Genomic DNA, 20,829 nt, shown 5'->3' with positions numbered 1-20,829 from the left:
AAAACAAATCGTTTTTATTTGAGTTAGTTCATACATTTCAATAATTCAATAAATGAAAAATATATGTAAAGCATACATTATCAAAGAATATTAAATATTTGAATGGCCTGCAGTTATGTAGATGCAAGGATAATGTTTTCTGAAAAAACTATTTTGCAGTGGTCAAAATAAATACAAGTTCTCTAATAACAACGTGCTTTATTTAATTAATAAATTAAATTAAATTTAAGTTATTTCACAATACCTAATATAATAAGATATATTTTTTTTAAATACATGTTTTTATCATTTTAGGTCTTAAATATTTACATTCGGCTCGGATCCTGCACAGAGACATCAAACCCGGCAACCTCCTCGTGAACAGCAACTGCGTCCTCAAGATCTGCGACTTCGGCCTGGCCAGGGTTGAGGAACCGGACCATACCAAGAACATGACACAGGAGGTTGTTACGCAATACTACAGGTAAATATATATTTTTTTGCAATTCATCCTATGAAGGATGATTTCTGCCATCCACGTAAATGATTTGATGTAGACTGGGATTTTTAATGTACAATTAATACTTAACATTATGTACAAAAGGATAAATAAAGGATTAAATAGCAGCCTCCAGCCTCCCACTTCGGGGGTAAGTGAGAATAGGAGAGAAGCGACATTTATCGAAAATTTATGTTTGTAAGTTTAAAATAATTCTTATGTCCTTCAGTTATTGAGCAGCCAAAAAGTATGTGGTCAGGCGTTTCCAAGTCTTGGCCACTCGGACACTCGCACTCGCACCATGGACTCTGAATGAAATATGCTATTAATATGGTATTTTTCTTAACTGTCTATATGTCGGTAAATCTGTTAACTGTCTTCTGTATGCGGATGATGCCGTGCTTCTTGCTAGCAGCAAAGAAGACCTTCAATTCTTAGTAACAAAAGTCTACGAGGTATGCAAGAAAAGCGATTTGCTTATGAATGTTGATAAATCGAAAGTGATGGTTTTTGAAAGGGATGAAAATATAACTAAATGTGAGATCAGCGTGAACGGAGATATTCTGAATCAGGTAGAAGAATTTGTGTACCTGGGAAGTATGTTTACTAGGGACGGAAAGGCCGATAAAGATATTGAAAGGAGGGTGAGTGCCGGGAACAGGGTGAACGGTGCACTAAAATCTACTTTGGCAAACAAATGTTTATCGCAGGAGGCTAAACTAGCAGTTCACAACGGAGTTCTAGTTCCAACTCTAATGTATGGGAGCGAAGTATGGAATTGGAAAAATAATGATGAAAGTAGGTTGAATGCTGTCGAAATGCGATCCCTCGAGCGAATGTGTGGTAAAACGATGTATGATAGGTGCACAAATGTCGAGATCCGTGAAGTGTGTAAGGCTGAGACATGCATTATTGACAGAATCAAGAAAGGGGTGCTGCGTTGGTTTGGACATGTAGAGCGAACGGACAGCAAAAGAATGACTAAAAGGATCTACGATGCAAATGTTGATGGATGCAGAGAACGAGGAAGACCGAGAAAGACATGGCACAATCAAGTCCATCAAATACTTGAAGATGGACATGTCAGAAGTAGGAATAATCGGCGTGCGTGCATAAGAAGATGTATGAATGTGGAGGAAGCGAGGTCTGTATGCCAAGATAGAGTGTTATGGCGTTCTATCCTCTCTGCCTACCCCTACGGAGAAACGGCGTGATGGTTTGTTGTTATTGTTGTTGTGTGGTATTTTTTCAGTTCAGTTCAGAGCCATATTGTGGCGTTTATTTATAATCAAATTTGACAAAATAGTGAACACAAAAGTTTCACAGCCGTGTGTCAGTACAGTCAATACTTCGGTTACCAAAGACAACCCATGCTGAACCTCGCCTTCTTCCTATTTCTACTTCTTGATTATCTTTCCCGAGCTTTATTTCGTGTCCTAGGTATATATAACTGTCAACCTTTTCAACGATTTGTCCATTTACTAAGATGTTACATGATTGGTTTGCATCACTCATTACTTTAGTTTTTGAAGCATTCATTTTCAAGCCTATTTTCAGGGATGCTGTATTAACTTCGTTATCATGTTTTCGAGTTACACAATATACAAATAGTAAAATAAGAAGTGAATATTCAAAAGCTTCACCTAATAGGGAAATATCACGTTTTTTAAATTCTACAATTTTAAATTGATGAGGGCCTATCAAATACTGCCGAGTAAAAAAGTTTTTTTTTTCTAGGTACTTATTAGTCAGCCTCGTGGTGTAATGGTCAGCGCATTTGCCTACAAAGCGAGAGGTCTCGGGTTTGATTCCCGACATGGTTGATATGAAATATTATTTAAAAGGGTGTTTTTACACTAGAATATTTCATAGTCCCTAGACTGGTACCTGAAGCGTAAGACTGATCACCTTACCTTCATGCAACAAAAATGATCAAGATACGCTGCGATTGGTGTACCAATTCAGTGCCCTATGCACCATTAGGTGCGGAAAGGGAATGATGAGTATTTTTTTTATTGGTTTTTAATATTATACTATAACAGATATAGAAATAACTATACCGGTCCGCAAACTAGCAGTCGGGAAACACTGGTTTAGAGCAGTGTTTTTAACCTGCGGGTCATAACCCCCTGGGGGGTAGCGAAGCCTCGCTCGGAGGGTCGCCATCATAAGCAAGCAAACGTTTGCCTGACTCGTGACCTTTTGAGTGCTGTCTAGTGATCTTTTTTTATGCATCTATGTTACTAATGCCAATGATATTATCGTGATCAACAACGATGGATGTGCAAAAATGCGTCATTGATTTTTACAAATTTTTTTTTTGCTTAGTTTAATAGTCTATTAACAAATAAAAAAATTATTGACCTTCCTCATTCAATCGTGTTATTTCAGAAGGTAAAAGTCGAAACAGTTAATACTATAATCCACGGTTTCTGGCTTCTTGTAGAGCTCCTGAGATCTTGATGGGGGCACGGCACTACACGGCGGCTGTGGACGTCTGGTCGGTTGGCTGCATCTTCGGAGAACTGCTCAGTCGGAGAATACTCTTCCAGGCACAGAGTCCAGTTCAACAGGTTAGTATTGTTATTCGTATACTCCAAATATTTCACATCTCATTCCATATTTTATTATTGACATATTTCTTTGTCAATTTTCTTTCTTTTAAGTACTGGAGAGAAAAGCAAGGAATGGTCACAAAGTAATGTTTATTTGCAAAGAAATTCACGCTAAATAGACATTTCTTATAGTCTATGGAGCTTTTGCATCTTTGTACATATTCTTTTTGTCAACACGCTTGAAAAATATTCAAATTTACTGTCGAAAAATAATTAGAAAAACCAAAATTCCATTTTTAAATAATGTAAATGGGAGCTAATACCTGTATGCAGAGACAAAACTTAAGGTGAGGAAAGTACATTCTATTGTCTTCACCTTCAGGTTATTCTCCGCATTTGAGATTAGAATGTACTTTCCTCACCTTAAGTTTTGTCTCTGCATACGGGTATAAGTTTCATACCGTCCATGCGCTCTGTAGCTGCAAGACATGCTGTCATCTAGCTCGTATCTGTTATTAAATTAAATTATCCTTATTCTTCTTCTTCTTCATTTTTATGGCCTAAATTAAATTATAATTGGAAACGAGGAACTAGAATCCCAACCGTCCATGCGCTATATACCTGCAAGACGTGTTGGGATATTTATTGTACAGCGCCCTTCAGGTGACTTTCACAAAAATGCTGCTATATAAATTATCCACAATAATTTTAATCAATCATTGATCACCTTGCGGTGTAACGGTAAATTTTCTTATTCACGATCCCAGATTTGATTCTAAAACATATTTATGAAAACAATGAAACATAAATCTATGGCTTTAGTCACTAAAATTGAGAAAATTTGTTATGTACGCAGTTCCACTCTATAAGGTCTACGGAAGGTTGGGAAGGGGAAAAAAAAAACAATAATTAAGTTAGTTAATCTCATACGAAAGTGCTATTATGTCAACAAGAACATGTAGCTTGTATTAAAATTGCCTTTAACAACATGAAAAAAGCAAATATAACAAAATTCACAATGACTTTACCGCTACACCTATTTCATTTCTATGGTTACGCATTTAAAGTTTATCTTGAGATAGCACACAAAATTGCAAGTTAAGAGTAAAGTCTGATCTCTCTTCATACAAACATATTACCGCATTCTCTTCCTGGATTATTGCACTAGAGCAGTGATTTTTTTACACACTATAGATATTTATCATTGGCGTGGCCCTATCGTTTTGTATTTTTGATAAATTGTTTATTATGGGAACTAGGACCTTCCAAAAACCAATTAAAAGTGCCCGGTTTTGTCTCCCGTCTTTGGATGTACAGCATACAAATATGATAACTATTTTTGAAATACGCAAAAGGTACTGACACAAAAAAATTCATTTCGATGCTCTTTAAAAAAAAAAAAAAGAAAGTTCTAGAGTCTGGGAAACGGGACAACGAAACATTGATTTTAGTTAGGCATAATCACTCCAATGTGCAGTTGTTTTTTTCGGGAGGCATTTGCGAGATAGTGACAGGAAAACAGTGTTCAAATACCTGTTTATTAAAATTCTAATCCTCCCCATATCCCCTTAAAGAATTAAACCAGTAAGAACCTTTAAATGGCTCCCCTGCAAAATCAGCTAATAGTGATTTAACCTCTGCCTAAATGCCACAGAAATATGGTCAAAAACATCGGCTGTAAATAGAGCCTATACTCAGAATAATTACCTAGAAAAACACCAATCAACATCCGAACATTAGTGCCTGTCATGATTTTAACGCCATATTTTTCTATGCATATTAGTTGGAGCTGATAATCGACCTGCTGGGCACTCCTTCTCTGGAGGACATGCGTCGCGCATGCGAGGGGGCGCGGGCGCATCTGCTGCGCCGCCAGCCGCGGCCGCGCGCACTGCACGCCCTCTACTCGCTCTCCTCCACGCAAGCCACCCACGAAGCCGTGCACCTCCTGTGCCAAATGCTGGTCTTCAATCCGGTAATTACATATTTTTTTAAACCGCAACATGGGTTTACCTTGTTAATTTTTATTTTATTAAAATAAAATTGGAAACCAAAAGTCAGCATATTGTGATCATAGAACAATGATGGGTGTGTGATAAATGCAACACTGACTTTTTAAAATATTTAATCTTGAAAAGATTTATAAATGCTTTATATTTCAGGTTTGAAAAAAATCTTTCAATAGATATACTTTTGTACTTATCGAGTTATGACTGTCAAAAAAAATTATTTAACCACTCTCATATAAAGTTGGAAATCAGATGTGTCGATGTTCTATGATCATGAAGATAAATGTACAATGTACCCAGGGACGCCAGAGGTTTAAGTGTATTTTTAATTATTATTTCAGGATAAACGCATAAACGTTGTGGACGCTCTAGCGCACCCGTACCTGGACGAGGGTCGGTTGCGGTACCACTCGTGTATGTGCAAGTGCTGCTACTTCTCCAACGGGGCTGGCGGGGCGGGGGGTACGACAGGGGCTACTGCGGGCCCCGGGGGCGCAGGGGGCGCGACCAGTGCTCCCGCTATGCGCCAGTACACGCTGGAGTTTGAGCCTGTCACTGGAATACCCTTCACAGACACTTGGGAGAAGAAACTCACTTCGGTTCATCAGGTCAAAGGTATTCACTCTACTGATAATTCGAGGTACTTGTAGATTTTCGGCCACAAATAATATCGTTAGTGTTGTTGGCGTTCTGACAAATTATGTAGTTTAAATGTCCAAATAGAGTTCTTCATGCGGTGTTTTGTTCTTCTTGATGCTTGCAGAGGAAATGCACAAGTTTATCGCGGAACAGCTACAAACCAGTCGAGTACCGCTGTGCATCAACCCACAGTCAGCGGCCTTCAAGAGCTTCGCAAGGTAAGCGGTACCACCACTACCAGCCACCACCACACCATCACCACCACCGGCCACCGCAATAGGTGAATAATCCCTTAAAGAGAATCAACTGTCAACACGGTCCGAGATACCGGCGCTGGCTTCCTCCGCTACCCGTGTCATATGTGGCTTATTGTTTGGGTTTGGTTCTTGCGGTTGGAAACTGTAATTCGCAATTGATCGGTAGAAACTTTAAATGAAATAAATGTAAAGAAATCGTTAAACCTACGAAGTTTTCCAATCCTCAAGGCGCTTACCTAAATATCGGCTGAGCTGTGGAAGGTATGGCGGAGCGATGCTCGTGTCCGGGAATCTCTCAGCCTTAAATGTATAATTGTATAATCAATTTAATTTTCACAGATCATGGAGAGATTGTGTACGGCACAATATGTGGCTACATTCCTAGTTAATCGCTACTGCATTATCGCAATGTGCCTGTATGATGTGGCTGTAAACGTGTCGTTATTCAGAGAGCTCTCGCGGCCTCGGAGGGCTGTTTTTCCGTTAGGAATTTGCGTCGGACCTTTAGTTTCTCTAACTTTACGTCTCTACCTCTCCTTGTGTTAACTCTCCTCTATTGTCTCTGTTAGTTTAAATCTTTTTGTTTTGTACCTCGAGTCATGCGGAGACGCGTAATGTTTAGTTGACCGGCCACTAGCCACTAGCCACTAGGCATTAGCCACTAGTATAGTCAATGTTGGTTCTCTGTTCCCGGCAGTGTTGGGGGCCCGCCCTGTCCCTGTCCCTGTCCTGCCTTCTCCCCCCCTCCCTACAACCATCTCGTAGTTAGTTGAATTTATATTTTTGGTATTCGTCAGTTGTGATTTGTCCAGTAGATAGTTGCAATAATTAGCGTTATCATTTCACTATCCGCAATTGCCCGTAAGCTGCATGGATTTTTGTTCTTCTCGCTTTGTGGATCTCTGTGAGCGCAATTGTTTGATATTCCACCCGCGCGTTTAATGAATATTTCTCTTGCATATCCGATAATCAACCCTCTTGAAATACTGGGCAATGCAAGCGTGATACTACATGTGGGGCATTCTCCCCTGGCAGTTTCAGGGCGCACCCGAAACCGAAAGTTTGTTCCCCCTTCAAGACCGCAGCCAAAGTTCTGTTTTCTCCCGTCATCTTTCTGTGCGCCGCGTGACAGGTTAGTGCCCCCCTGCTCCTAGTGGTGGGTACCTCTCTCCATACTTCTAGTCTTGGTAGCCTACTTCTAACCACTGAACTCCACTGAATGCCTGTTTCAAAAGGGTTGATGTACTAATAGTTTCTCCTCTGTTGCGTTGTCCCCCCCTCTAGATCCCGGGCGTGCAGACTGGCGCCGTTACCGTCACTGTCCTGAACTGTACTGTTACGGCTACGGCTTCTGTTACTGTCACCGACCCGTGGTGTTGAAGTGTTGCATGTCGTATTGGGATTGTTGCCTGCGGTTTCCTCTGTTGCTGTCTTAGGATATCTGTTTACTTCTCCTTTTTAGTATTCTTGTTTTCCTCTCTAGGAGTGTTGCCAGACAAATATTATCATTTTAAGTTTATTTCCTTGCAGGTATTGTCGGTGTATGATTGAATCTTAAATGATCGTTTTATTATTATGCCTAAAATGCAAATATAATTCCACTTTTCAATTACGAACATGCGTATATTTTCTGAAAAAAACTCTTTTCATTTTACGACTAGTAATGAAAAATGGAATAACAAGTTGCTTTCTTTTCATTTTTTAAAGTTAATTTATTTTAAACAGCATGCATTTTGTTTAATTATTATAGTAAGTTGTTTGAAATATTTTAATCCAATAATTATTGATGTATGAAAATGATAACTGAAACATTGACTGATTACTTATGTAGTTTATATGGTTAAACTTAACTGCTTTTAAAAGAAGATTACGGATGGGGAATGCTTTCAAAAAGTTTTTATTCTATCAATTAGTTTTTTAGTTATCGTTTTTGCACTGTTTTTCTTTTTGAATATGTTTAATTTATTTAGTGACATTAAATTATGTGTACTCTTCCGATCTGAATTATTTTCCAATAATATAGATAAAACAATTCAATTTTTTTTTCTTTGGTGACAGATACTTTAAGTGTAATTTTGAATATTATATTAGTATCGTTTTTCAATACAAACAAATTTATTGTATTTTTCAATAAAGTACAATACTCTATAGCATGTTTTTTTTATCAATCTGTCACGATGTGTCGGTGCCATGTTCTACGGGGTATTGGTAAATACGAACGTAGAGCAATGGCGGTAGTTTGACGGTGGGAGGTTGCCTGTGGAGAGGAGTGATGTAGTGTTTGTGTTGCAGCTCCACTGTGGCGCACCCGTCGGAGCTGCCCCCTTCCCCCCACCAGTGGGACTGACAGCACCCCCCGAGCCCCAACAACAATAGCCAGATGTGCGACTGCGTCTTATGAAGGACAAACTGTTTCAGTTGAGATTGGTTAAGTTAGATCGACATTTTGTACAATACCACATCTTACCTCACCGCAATTATAGTGTTAAGGAACAACCGTGTCAGTGTTAAGGACAACTAAGTGAACAAGTGTGTTAGGTCCCGCTGAGGGGACTCGGACACGGGTGAACCGCTCGTGTGTGCAGATTTCCATTACAGAGTTAAGAGTTCCGGGAATGTTCATCACTGCCTCTCGATAGTGAAAATGTAGCCTTAAGTAATAAGTCCGTGTATCGATTGTTTTCACCGATAGACTGACCGAAGAATATGTGAATCGAGTATTTTTTATTATTATTTGGACTGTACAAATGTGTGTAAGGATTTAGGCAGGTAGACATATGATACAGCTCAAATATTGCCCACGGGATGTTTTGTATGCAGCTGACGTTGACGTAATATGAATGAGAACAGTCCCGTTGTATGATTGCCCTATTGTAGAATGACAGAGAAACAAATGTAAAGACGCCGAGCAATGAAGTCACCTAAGACTTTAATTGATTGGACAAAGTTAAGACAAAGGAACTACTGATGATGTAACGTATACAGCTTTATTTTGTATACAAATTAATAATGATCGTTTTTGTATGTATGTAATTGTGTGTTCCAATATGTATATTTAGGCTGTGCTCTATGACAACTGCGATGTTCGATGTTTTAATTCCTTAAATTAATTAGCTATCAATTATATTTTTCATTTAAAGACTTGTAGAATAAAATCAACGGAACGATGTATCGGTTCCGACAACTTTAGATCTTCTTAAAATGTGTATAAAGAAAGCATCACAGCCTACAGAATACTTTATTTTTTAAGGCGTGCATTTTTGAATGTACAAATGTAGCGTTAAGTATATAAATGTAAATATTGTGATCGGTAGTGAAATTCGCCGGTGGTAACGGCAGCGGAGTTGTCGGCTCTCGGAAGGAACTTCATTCCTCCAGCAGACTTCGGGTCGCCGACGCTTCCAGACTTCCAGAGATCTCTTAAATGGTTAAGATTAGTAAAGTGATTATCAGAAACTATTGGTCGTATTTTCCACACGGAGGGCATTGTATATTAGTCGCGGAATCACTGAACTATGGAATAAGTAAAAAGGGTACAGAGTTATAGCGCCCGGGACACCACCCACCGGAGAGTGGGCGTACCACTTTGTCCCGAGCGCCCTAATTTGCCTTTGCTGTATTTTATATGTGCTTTTTGTATGTAAATGATTGGGGTCCATCTGTGTGGCGTGACACCAACTTCGTAATAAAAATATATGCATAATAAATCTTTTGGCTTTTTTATTTTTCTTTCTTTGCTCTATTTACTTTTCTGTTTATTGTTTAAAACATGTCTCGGGTATATTGCAAAATCTGATCTAAATCTATTGCTTATTTAAAATAATATTACGACATAGTCTGAAAATTCCCATTATAGTAATTGGTCAAGTAAACAAGTGAATTCTGATAAGTATTTTTCTTATATGACTATAATAAAGCGTAAATAATCGTCGAACCGATAAAATTCGGTCAAGGATTAGATATATTATTTTTGTTTATAAACATTTTATTCAAGTTTCTTTAAGTGAAAATAGATCTAGTTTTTGTAGTATGCTAATTATACAAAAAGTGTGTATTTTAGTTCTCTCTATTGATTAATGTTTTGGTATGATTTACTTTATTTATGTAGCTGCATACCAAAGTTTCATTTTTTTATTCCGCTTTCAATGGCATATTGAGGATTAACAACTATACTGGCGACGGGAAGTACAAAATCCAAGTATTTTAACTATAATTAACATATTGGACTTTTCGAAAAAATATTTGTCACATTTTTGTCAAATATTTTAGCCATATAGTTCAGGTAAATGTAATTTAAATTATGTAGTATATTTTACATTTTAGATACATGTCTTTTTTTTAAATTTCCTTGCTGAATTTACTTATTTTCTTTTTAAATCTTGTTGGTTGCGATCATCGTTTGTTAATCCTCTGTATATATAAATGGGTAGTTAAAGAAACCTAATGTTTCTTGTTCCTAATTCTACATCTGTGTTAATCTTAATTAGTTCTACATTTTTTCATAATAAATTGTGAGCATTCTAAAGAATGTTTGCACAGTGCTATTTATGCTACAGTTCCTTTTAAATTTTCACTGATTAATTTGATGTATTCATTTTCTTTCGCCCATGTGGTGTGTTTGACTACCGCACATTCGGTCTTGGGTTTGATTCCTGATATGATCCAACATGAAGTAGTGTTTTAAAAGGATGTGTGTTTACTCCAGTGATTCATAGTCCGTTGATTGTGGCACCTGAAGCATAAAACTGATTGTCTAGTTTTTAAATAACAAATGATGAATTAAAAGACATATTCATAGGTATAGTTTTTATAACCACCCATTTAAATATTTGCTATTCAGAATTTATCTTCAAATTAATATCTTTCAAATTAATAATACACTTTTTTTATAATTCTATGCATGTTAATGCACGATTATGTGGACAATATAAAAGTATTTGATGTTATCATGCAAAACTAGCCAACCTCGACTCACTCGGACTAAGATGAAACCCTCATCTCATCTGTGAAAGGAATCAATCCTCGACTCTAAATATGAATGTTTGTTTTTTACCTTTTTTGAAAATAAGTGTTGAGACAGTTTTTATAATACATCATAGAGATGCAAAATAATATATACGGGTATGTATGTATTTTTGTAGACAAATTCTGGATATTTCCTAAAAATATTTTTAGTAAAGATCACCCGTTTTAAATAAGGTAGGTCTATAAAAAATTTAATACCAAAAACATTCGCCGTTTTTTAGTTTGGAAACCAATACAATATTAATATTTCTGGTCTAAATCCAAAACTCACCTCTTTCCAACAACAGATGTCGCTAGTTTTCTCCATACTTTCAGTCTCTGTAGCGGGCTAACGCGCATTCAAATGTAATATTCAAACCGAGCATATATAGAGAATTGATGTCGAAATTAGAGCAGAATGCAAGGCTGAGTTAAGCATTATCGACAAAATTAAGAAAGGTCTTTTGCGATGGTTCGGTCATGTGGAGCGAATGAATGATGAAAGAACGGCTAAAAAGATTTATGATGCGAATGTGTCTGGTTGTAGAAGTCGAGGAAGGCCGAGAAAGACATGGCATGATCAAGTACAACAAATTCTTGAAAGTGGTCATGTGAAAAGTCGGAATAATCGACGTGCGTGCATGAGAAGATGTATGAATGTGAAGGAAGCAAAGGAAGTGTGCCAGGACAGAGTGGTGTGGCATTCTATCCTCTCTGCCTACCCCTCGGGGAAATGACGTGATGGTTAGTTAGTTAGTTAGAAAAATGCCATACATGAATAAGATATGTAAGTCAATAGCTATAGGCAGAGTGGTGAATGTTACACAGTGTGTAAAGTGATCATTTAACCCGGCCAATGACAGCTCTTAAGTTCTATAAATGCCAAGACTTCCATATTCTCTACAATAAATACATATATCAATCCAAAATCTGGAACATTAGATTTGTCGATGCATTGAACATTGCATCGATTATTTATTTAGTCATAAAAATGTTATATATAAACTAGTATGACATCTTAAAATCTGTTTACATAAATATGTATATCTAAATCTTCATATACTCGTATCTTTTTTTATATAATTTAAGCATTCTTTTCAGTTGAAGATATTTCTAACTTTGCTGAGACTTTCTGGCAACTCATTAAACACTTAAAGCCTATATAAAACAGGTTGTTTTGAGTTCCAGTCAGTCTCACCTTAGGAAGCCCGAAACTGTCTCCACTTCTCGTTTAGTGCTTGTGAAAGTCCTCGTTGCTCAGACATGTGATTTGTTAGTAGTTCTCGCTTTTTAATTATGAATAACCAAAATGAAATACAAAATTATAAATTTTGCTATTACATGTTTAATTTTATTTAACTTTCACATAAAAATATGAATGAACCAACTGTATTCTGCATAATTGTGTTAATATAACTGTTATGATTTAGAAAAAATAATGGTAATAACTATTACACGAGGTAAGCATCACTATTATAAAAATGAGGCAGTCAGCGCAGAAACGACTTAACCCACAAAAAGGTATAAAAGGACTTAACCATTGGAAGAGGTCTCTTATAGAGATGATAATGAAAATGAAACAGTTACTCTTCAGAAACAGCTGAAACAGTTTCACAAAAATAAATTAAACTGTTAACGTAAAACTAAAGCTAAAAATATCTGGCGACCCCAGACTAACTTTTGCAGGTTTTTGGGGGTTGCGGTCACGAGTCAGGCAAACGTTTGCTTGCTTATGATGGCGACCCTCCGAGCGAGGCTTCGCTACCCCCCAGGGGGTTATGACCCGCAGGTTAAAAACACTGCTCTAAACCAGTGTTTCCCGACTGCTAGTTTGCGGACCGGTATAGTTATTTCTATATCTGTTATAGTATAATATTAAAAACCAATAAAAAAAATACTCATCATTCCCTTTCCGCACCTAATGGTGCATAGGGCACTGAATTGGTACACCAATCGCAGCGTATCTTGATCATTTTTGTTGCATGAAGGTAAGGTGATCAGTCTTACGCTTCAGGTACCAGTCTAGGGACTATGAAATATTCTAGTGTAAAAACACCCTTTTAAATAATATTTCATATCAACCATGGCAGGAATCGAACCCGACACCTCTTGCATGGTAGGCAAATGCCGATGCACGAGGCCGACGAACAAAATACTACATAAATAAAAAATTTATACCTGCATTACCGGTCCGAAAATTTTTCTCCTATTTTCACCGGTCCGCAGGCTTAAAAAGGCTGGGAAACGCCGCTCTAAACTGTTGTTTTAGAAAAGGTTTCACGAAACAGTTTTATTTTTGAAACGGTTACTGCTACTTTTATCAAATAACCGAAACGCTCGTCTCTAGTCCTATGCGTTTTATGAATTAGAAGTCATCAAACCTAGCTCTTCCTGAACACCCTACAGCTAAATGGCTAACCTTTTAAATCGCAATTATCTCAGTTCCACATGTTTGTGGGCCATGTCACTTCTGCTCTGACCAAGAAAGTGAAAAACGAACAGTTTATTTTTATTGTTAATGGTATACTTCCTACTCACCGATACGGTGAACATTAAATCGCTGAATATTTCATTGTTTCATTAGACTTTTATTATTTTCACATAGAATAAGAAATAAAGTGTCTTGCCACATACTGCCAATTAAATTTAGATTCTGATTTTCTCTACAGTTACAATCTTCATATATCTCAGTAGGAGAAAAGTGTACAGTACTGTAAATAATGGTGACCAAGCCTCAGTAGTGGAGAAGGAGCGTGTGTTGTAATAAATTGTGTACCTTCGTAGTAGCCTTAGAAACATACCTAAGTTCCAAGGTTAAATGTACATAAATAAGAGGCCTTATGATAGAAAAAAATGTAATGCCTGCAATAAGCGTTTTTTTCTTATAATTCCCATAGAAACTCTATAGATACATTCCCTTTAGGCGTTAGCATTTGTAACTAAAGTATCAAAGTGAATATATGTAGCTATTTTAAATAAATAGTCATCTGTCTAATATGCTTAGAGAAGAATTTATTGTATTATCTGTCGTAAATCTGTATATATTATATTTTAATAGTCTTTTGTAAGCTCCAAGAGGTGCGTATTGACGATTAACATCATTCGATCCTCATTCTGACATTTTCATATTGAATTTTGGTACACAAGAATCTGAGAAAAGAGCAAATATGAATAAAATGAAATTATTTTTAAACTGCTAATTCATTTAACTCATTTATTTCCAACAAATTTTGAAGCAAGCATGATTGTACTTTTTTACATTAGATGACATTATGCTCTACACATTGGCGGACACTTATTGGCATACAGAGGTTCATGATATGATATGCTGTATTTTGTATAACAGGAATTAATTTGTATGTTTTGTAAAAAAATTCTAACTTAGTCAATGAAAATCAGTAATTTTAGATGTGACACTATCAAGTAGAGAAGTTTTTTAGTTGTAACACAGATAGACACTATACACAGGCTATATATTATGAGTAAAAGACGTAAACGCACAAAGTGCCGTACAACATCTCTAAAATTATGCCAATATATGTGTCCATGAATGTTTTAAAGGTTGGATTGGTTGGAAATAATTATTGCACAACATAAATTAGCTACTTTTTGAAATAAAGTTTGTTTTGTTTTATTTACAAACTTAATACTTTGTGTCTTATTCTGCAGTAACTGCAGTAACATAATAAATGTTTTGTATTTTTTTATAGTAAACCTTTTTTGGAGCAATAAGTGTTTTGACCGTGAATCTGTATATTAAAAAAATATGCGTTATGGTATATAAATTTAATGTGCTTCATTTTGAGTATGTACTTGTTATGGCCCAAAATGTATCCTGTAAATTATGTAGAATGGCAAACTTTATGTTTTGTTCTCGACAATATCTAAAAATATTTACCTTTTACACCAAAGAATACTTAGTTTTCCCAATAATTATTTGGTAGACCATGAGACATTTGAGACAGTTAATAGTAAAATCATGCATGATCACAGTTTTTGGGAAGACCAAGAAAATCAGTGGCGAAAAGACTTTAAGACTCTTTTAAGTTCAATGTTCAAATGTAATAAAAAAACAATAAAAACATTTATATCAAACCTGGGGCGTGGTGTCATAATAATCATCCATAAAGTTGAGCATAAGTTTTGCTTTTTCTTTAACTAAGTACCTATGCAATTTATTTTATCTAGCCACCAATCACTTAGGTAACCCCAGATATAAATATCATTATTTACATATAAATACTATAGATTCGACTGTGTAAGCAACAAACATACTGAAAAGATCAAAGAGGGAAAGAGGGTGTCCGAAAGTCATTTTCACTTTAAAAATCAGAGCTGGTGTCCGTCATTTTGTCATTCTAGATGAGGAGGTGGCCGAGAAAAAAAATAGCACACTTTAAATTTGTCGCTTTCCGCACCTGGTTCAAATTATGTTTGGTACGGTGTTATTTTCCCTTTTTTTATAAACAACTTTTGTTCATCGTTGTTCTTTCCATTATAGTTGATAAAAGCAATCTTTCAAGTGAGATATTATTATATCCTAGAAATTTTCCTAGGATCAAATGTGTTCTATTGTGCCTACATACGAGTAATATCACTCTTGTTGAAAGACACATAACTCAAGTATGTATTTGTTGACTTTTAAAAATATTTCACCAAGATGAACTTAGTATAATTTATTGTACTTTTCAAACTGATTTGACATTTTATTTAATATCAATTTAACCAAAAATGTATATTATTGCTAGACTTAATGTATGTAGTGGTTTTAAACAAAGTAATTCATTATATGAAATATATTATTTGTCTTAAAGAAAGCAGTATATATTTGTAGGGGATATGTTTGTCGTAAATATAAGGAACATGGCAACAAACAATATAAATATTGTGTATAGCGAGAACAAATATTGATTTATAGTAATTTTGTGGATTATAATTATTTGATAGAGAACTGTAAATAATTTCATGAGGGTTCTTTATTTCCATTTAATGTCTTTCCATACAAACGGCAATAATAAATTGTGTAAAGTCCACACAAGGACAATAAAATAGACAGGACAGTACTCTCCTGTATCAGCTCCTTGAACAGCCTCGAACGCGCAGAATCGGACAGTAAGACAATGCAATAATTTGACCATGGTTCAAATTCAGAACGCTGTAAAAATGGGTACACGACGACTCGCGCGGTAGTGGGGGTAAGCCATTGTCCCGCTGAGATAGCTAGCCTGTCTATCTCTAGGACAATGTCTCGGTCCAAAAGGTCCGAAACTGAGACAAGACAGTATTGTCCTGTCCTTGTGTTAATTACTCATTAATGAGAATTATTATTGTCCATCTGTTTTGTCCGGTCTTTGAGAAGGCAAGTAGTAAGAAGCTTTGTTAAAATATTCCAATAGTGATGTTGTTTTCATCATAAAATTTGTAACATAATACACGAATTAAAATATGTTCTAAGATATACTAGCCTGGATATGGAAAGGTTATCGAAATTTATTGTATGAACAGCACTAGGCAGGAAGAAATGAATGTTTTACATGATATTTTTTTTCCAGATTACCACAAACATATTCCCGGACCAGTTGTAAGAACTGTAAGCAGTTTAAGATGAAAGTACAAAAATAATGTTTCAATTGTTTTCTGTAATAGTTTTACTTGACATTTTTCCAATGTTTTATGGAATGTCAACCTCGAGAAAAGCTCTCGTTCCTGCGAGATATTAAATTAAATTTCATAACCTTTGTTAAAAATTTTTGAAGATTATTATATATAAGCCTTTCATCTTAAAATAATTGCGAGTTTCTGTAGTTATAAGCTCCGCATTTTTTCAGAGACTGGCAAATTCTCATTAAAATGTGATATTGATGACAACAACCTTTTTCCGATTAAAACTTTAATTTGATTGCTAGAATAGTGTTTCCTTTTTGTTGTAGAAAATCATATAGTTCAATTTAAAAAAAAATTGTGTTAAATTTTTCTAATCTTTTTTCATCAACACATATAATATTTCAACATGGGATCTGTCAGCCTGATGCAGAGCTGTAAATAAGCAATAATGAATAATCCAGTTCATTAATCTGACATTTAAAAAATGTGAATATTAGCAAATACATAAGCAGTGCACCTGCAAAAAAAGTATATGGTTGCTTTCTTCTTCTTCTTCTTCTATATAAATCTATAACAGTTTAATTTTGTAATTTATGGTGGCCAGTTGATCAATTATAATAGTTTTTTCAAATATTTTTTTTTTAATGTTATCATTACTACTGGTTTTGACTATTATCACTAATTTTTACTATTATTACGTATTATTAAATATGCACAATACAAACACGTGCTAAATGCCAGTACTTGTATTCATTTAACACTTTATTCACATATTCTTATTCTTAGAGGTGAGAGTCAGTGCTATTCAAGCTCGTGACGTCACTGCGACCTGTGAAGATCTATTGTGACGGGCCCTCGTGAATAGTTCTCGCCCTCTTAGCCGAGGTCTATAAAGTGCCTGGCTACTGTGTGGAAAGCGAGAGTTTAAATTTTGCTAAATCTCCCCCTCCAAGCCTAGGTTTATAAAGAGCCTGGCTACTGTCTGGAAGGCGAGAGTCTACATTTTGCTAAATCTCCCCCTCCAAGCCCAGGTCTATAAAGAGCCTGGCACTGTCTGTAAGGCGAGAGTCTACATTTTGCTAAATCTCCCCCTCACTTAATTTCGTCTGAGCTTTATTAGGTCGAAGGCAAACCTTTGCGAGTACCCTTTTATCAGTTCCTTGGCATGGTGCTGACCAGGTACTTTTTGCCAGAGCCAAACGCTCTGCTTCCTGGCCCATTACTTAAGCTCGTTACAAGGAGCACATTTGGGCAACCCACAGTGGGGCTCAGGGCCTGTTGGGGCTGTCTCAGTTCCCAGCCTTGCCAATTCATCAACTGTCTCGTTACTGTCGATGTTTGAGTGTCCAGGTACCCAAATTAATGTCCCACTGTTACACTCACTGACACAATTAAGCGCCCGTAGGCATTCCAAGGTTAATTTAGAATTGGTCTTGACAGAGTTCAGTGCTTTTAGAGCAGCCTGACTGTCTGAAAGAATATAAATTATTTTTATTTACAGATACAATTTATATACATATGAGGGGGGGCATATTGCCTTAAAGTAATTTCTTTAACTTTTCTTTATTAATTTGATTCATTAATAAGAAGATTATAGAGATTATATAGAACAAGTTTCACGGGAATCAGAGATTGTATGGAACAAGTTACACAAATATGAATTAAGGACCTGTGTTTCACGCGAATATTATGTGTATCATGATTCGTTATCTATCTTTTCCAAATTGTTGGGGACAAAGTAATATTTAGTAATTCTGAGTGCATCTAGTGAAGAAATAACATGTCTATTTATTATACCTACTGATCTAACATGTTCAAAATATTCTTAAAAAATAGGTTCTAGATTTGAAAATGTCAGACTGATAAACTGGAAAAAGTTAAATGTAAAGAGCAGTACGCAAGTTACATTTGAGGAGAAAGAATGCACCAAACTTGAGCCTTGGCAAGAGACATCTGTAGTATTTAAGGAAAATAAAAATAATTGAAAAAAAAACGTTCATTTGATGTTTGTTGTTCTTAACAAATGGAAGTACATAATTGTTTTAGCTTTGTGTGTTGTGCGATAATATTGGTAACTGACTGTGGGAGCCACTGACAGTTGTTGTAAATACTTGTATGATACCGTGTGTATAGGTAGGAGACAAATAAATATTTAAAACATTCTCAGCTGGTTTTATTTAAAAATTACAATCTTTTGTTTCTAAACATACATCATTTTTTGGTCGGTTGCCCAGCAGAAAGGTACAGAATGTTAATACAATATAATGACATTATTTTTATATTTCCTCTTCCCGATGGAGATTGGAAATCATTACAGCAATTATTACGTTATTGGCAGCTGGATTTCTGAATGATAGGGACTGAACATTTCACTCACTCACACTACCAGTGGCCTTCAGCTGTTTATGATGGAAATTTTATTTATTTATTTACGGACACTGTCCATTTACACAATTTATAGGGATGAATATTACAATATAAGAAAAGTTAGAAACATTAAAAAATAATAAAAAAAGCAAAAGAAGACAAGATCTGGAGTATTTATTTAGTGCTCATTTAAATTGTAAACCCAAACCAAAAAAGTCCAGATCTTTCTCAAGTTAACAATACGACAAAGACGAGTCATGTTGTATGTTTCATCTCTGTCCCTAATAAGTTCTCTAGTGCAGCGGTTCCTAGAAGGTGTTCCGTTGTTGTTGCGGAAGAGTCACAGGGGTTTCGTGGAAGGGTCACGGGGGTTCCGAGAGTCAGGAGAAGACTATCATGGTTCTGCTTCCGTTTGTATCAACTTACGGATATGAGACTGGTTTTTTTTTGCTCTGGAACCATAATTATTTGGGTTCCGTAGCAAAAAAAATGGGAATCGCTGCTCTCCACTTTAGATATCGTCTGCCTCCTGATGATGGCGATTTTCTGGGAAAACTCAAATCAAAAATGCTGTAAACATAGGAATAAAAATAATCAGTTGATATATTTACATCAGTCGACTTAAATAGTACATCTCACTCTAGTCGATTTCATTCATTAGTCCATATAGAAACACGAAGTGTGAGAGTGATGAAATTGGTGCTGACGCAAGTCAAGATCAAATTCAAGACTCGAATGGTAATTGTCTTCAGAGAAGTTAAGGGATTAATACTTCTTGTAATAACTACCGTATTTTGCGGACAATAAGACGCTTTGGACCACAAGACGCACCCCAATTTTTTTTTTAATTTTCAGAGTAAAAAAGTGCGTCTTAATGGTTCGAAAAATACGGCAATCCAAGTTTACTAAAAATTAAATCTAAAATACGATTAGATGAGTTAAAATTTTGTTGAATTGAGAGACAGACACCCAGTATCTTGCAAAGTAGCGAAAGTTCAGCATCTATTAAATCATAAGTCATCATTACGAATATGAATAACGTGCCTCCGTATCTTCGGCCGAGGAAAACAAAAAAACAGTGTCAGATCCGCTTAAAATTAATAACGGTAAAGAAGGCGCTTTCGTTTTAGTAAAGTTCAACACAGTTTTTTTTTAAGGAATAACCCGCTAAGCCTCTATTTTGAGGCGTATCAGCAGTTGGGATAGAGGAGATATGGAAGGAGGTAATGAAACATACACCACAACACCCACCCGGGAATCGAACCCGTAACGCCAGTTTCACAGTTAGCCGTCTAACCAACTGCGCCACGGCACCTGTCACGCAAAACGACGTACACTATGTCGGTTAAGTTATCAGTGGATCAACAATCGCAATTTTAATAATGTTATGTCATTTGTAAGACGCAAACGTAATAGTACTTTGAGTGGCCTCAAGTTGAGGATATTGCTGATGTATTTAATTGAAACCTTAAAAACTGCAAGATTGAGTCATTTTCTGCGAGTAAATTAAAAATGGTTATACTTAAACCAACTTTTGTTTTAACCTTTTAAAAACAATTAATACAATTTTTAAAAATGTAAGAATATCTGACCACATTTAAGAAAGTTTTACTTTATTAAATTTGTCATCTTTTTTGTGAAATTATAAAGACCAATTTTATTTACTTTAAATGTTTTTTTGTATAAATATTTTTAACAGCCTAACTAAAGAAACGAATAAAACATATTTCTATGTTATAAGAATAAAGAATAAAACATATTTTCATATTGAAATAAAATTTCAAAAGATATGAAATCTAGTAAATAATTGCACTGCTGTACTAAAAAAAAAATATTATTTTTTGTTTTCTACATGCACATTTAAAGAAAAATCGTTTTGAGAGCTTGCCCCTTTATGTAAATATATTTAAATATAT

General features: G+C 35.7%; 1 protein-coding gene across 1 annotated transcript; it reads left to right on the top strand.

Annotated features, from left to right (window-relative positions):
- Nucleotides 1-290: 290 nt before the first annotated feature.
- On the top strand, nucleotides 291-9,645 carry nmo (serine/threonine-protein kinase nemo; the record flags this gene model as incomplete). The annotated part of the gene is made up of 6 exons (XM_088234728.1): nucleotides 291-463; nucleotides 2,925-3,051; nucleotides 4,817-5,008; nucleotides 5,384-5,657; nucleotides 5,806-5,899; nucleotides 8,231-9,645. Coding segments are annotated over 6 exons (915 nt in total), but the record flags the coding sequence as incomplete, so codon positions are not given.
- Nucleotides 9,646-20,829: the final 11,184 nt, after the last annotated feature.

Source organism: Micrasema longulum, unplaced genomic scaffold (genome assembly GCF_059751315.1).
Source record: "Micrasema longulum isolate JH-2025_06_02 unplaced genomic scaffold, ASM5975131v1 h1tg001272l, whole genome shotgun sequence".
Lineage (NCBI taxonomy): Eukaryota > Metazoa > Arthropoda > Insecta > Trichoptera > Brachycentridae > Micrasema > Micrasema longulum.
The sequence above is the reverse complement of the archived record's forward strand: the minus strand, read 5'-3'. Positions and strand labels throughout refer to the sequence as shown.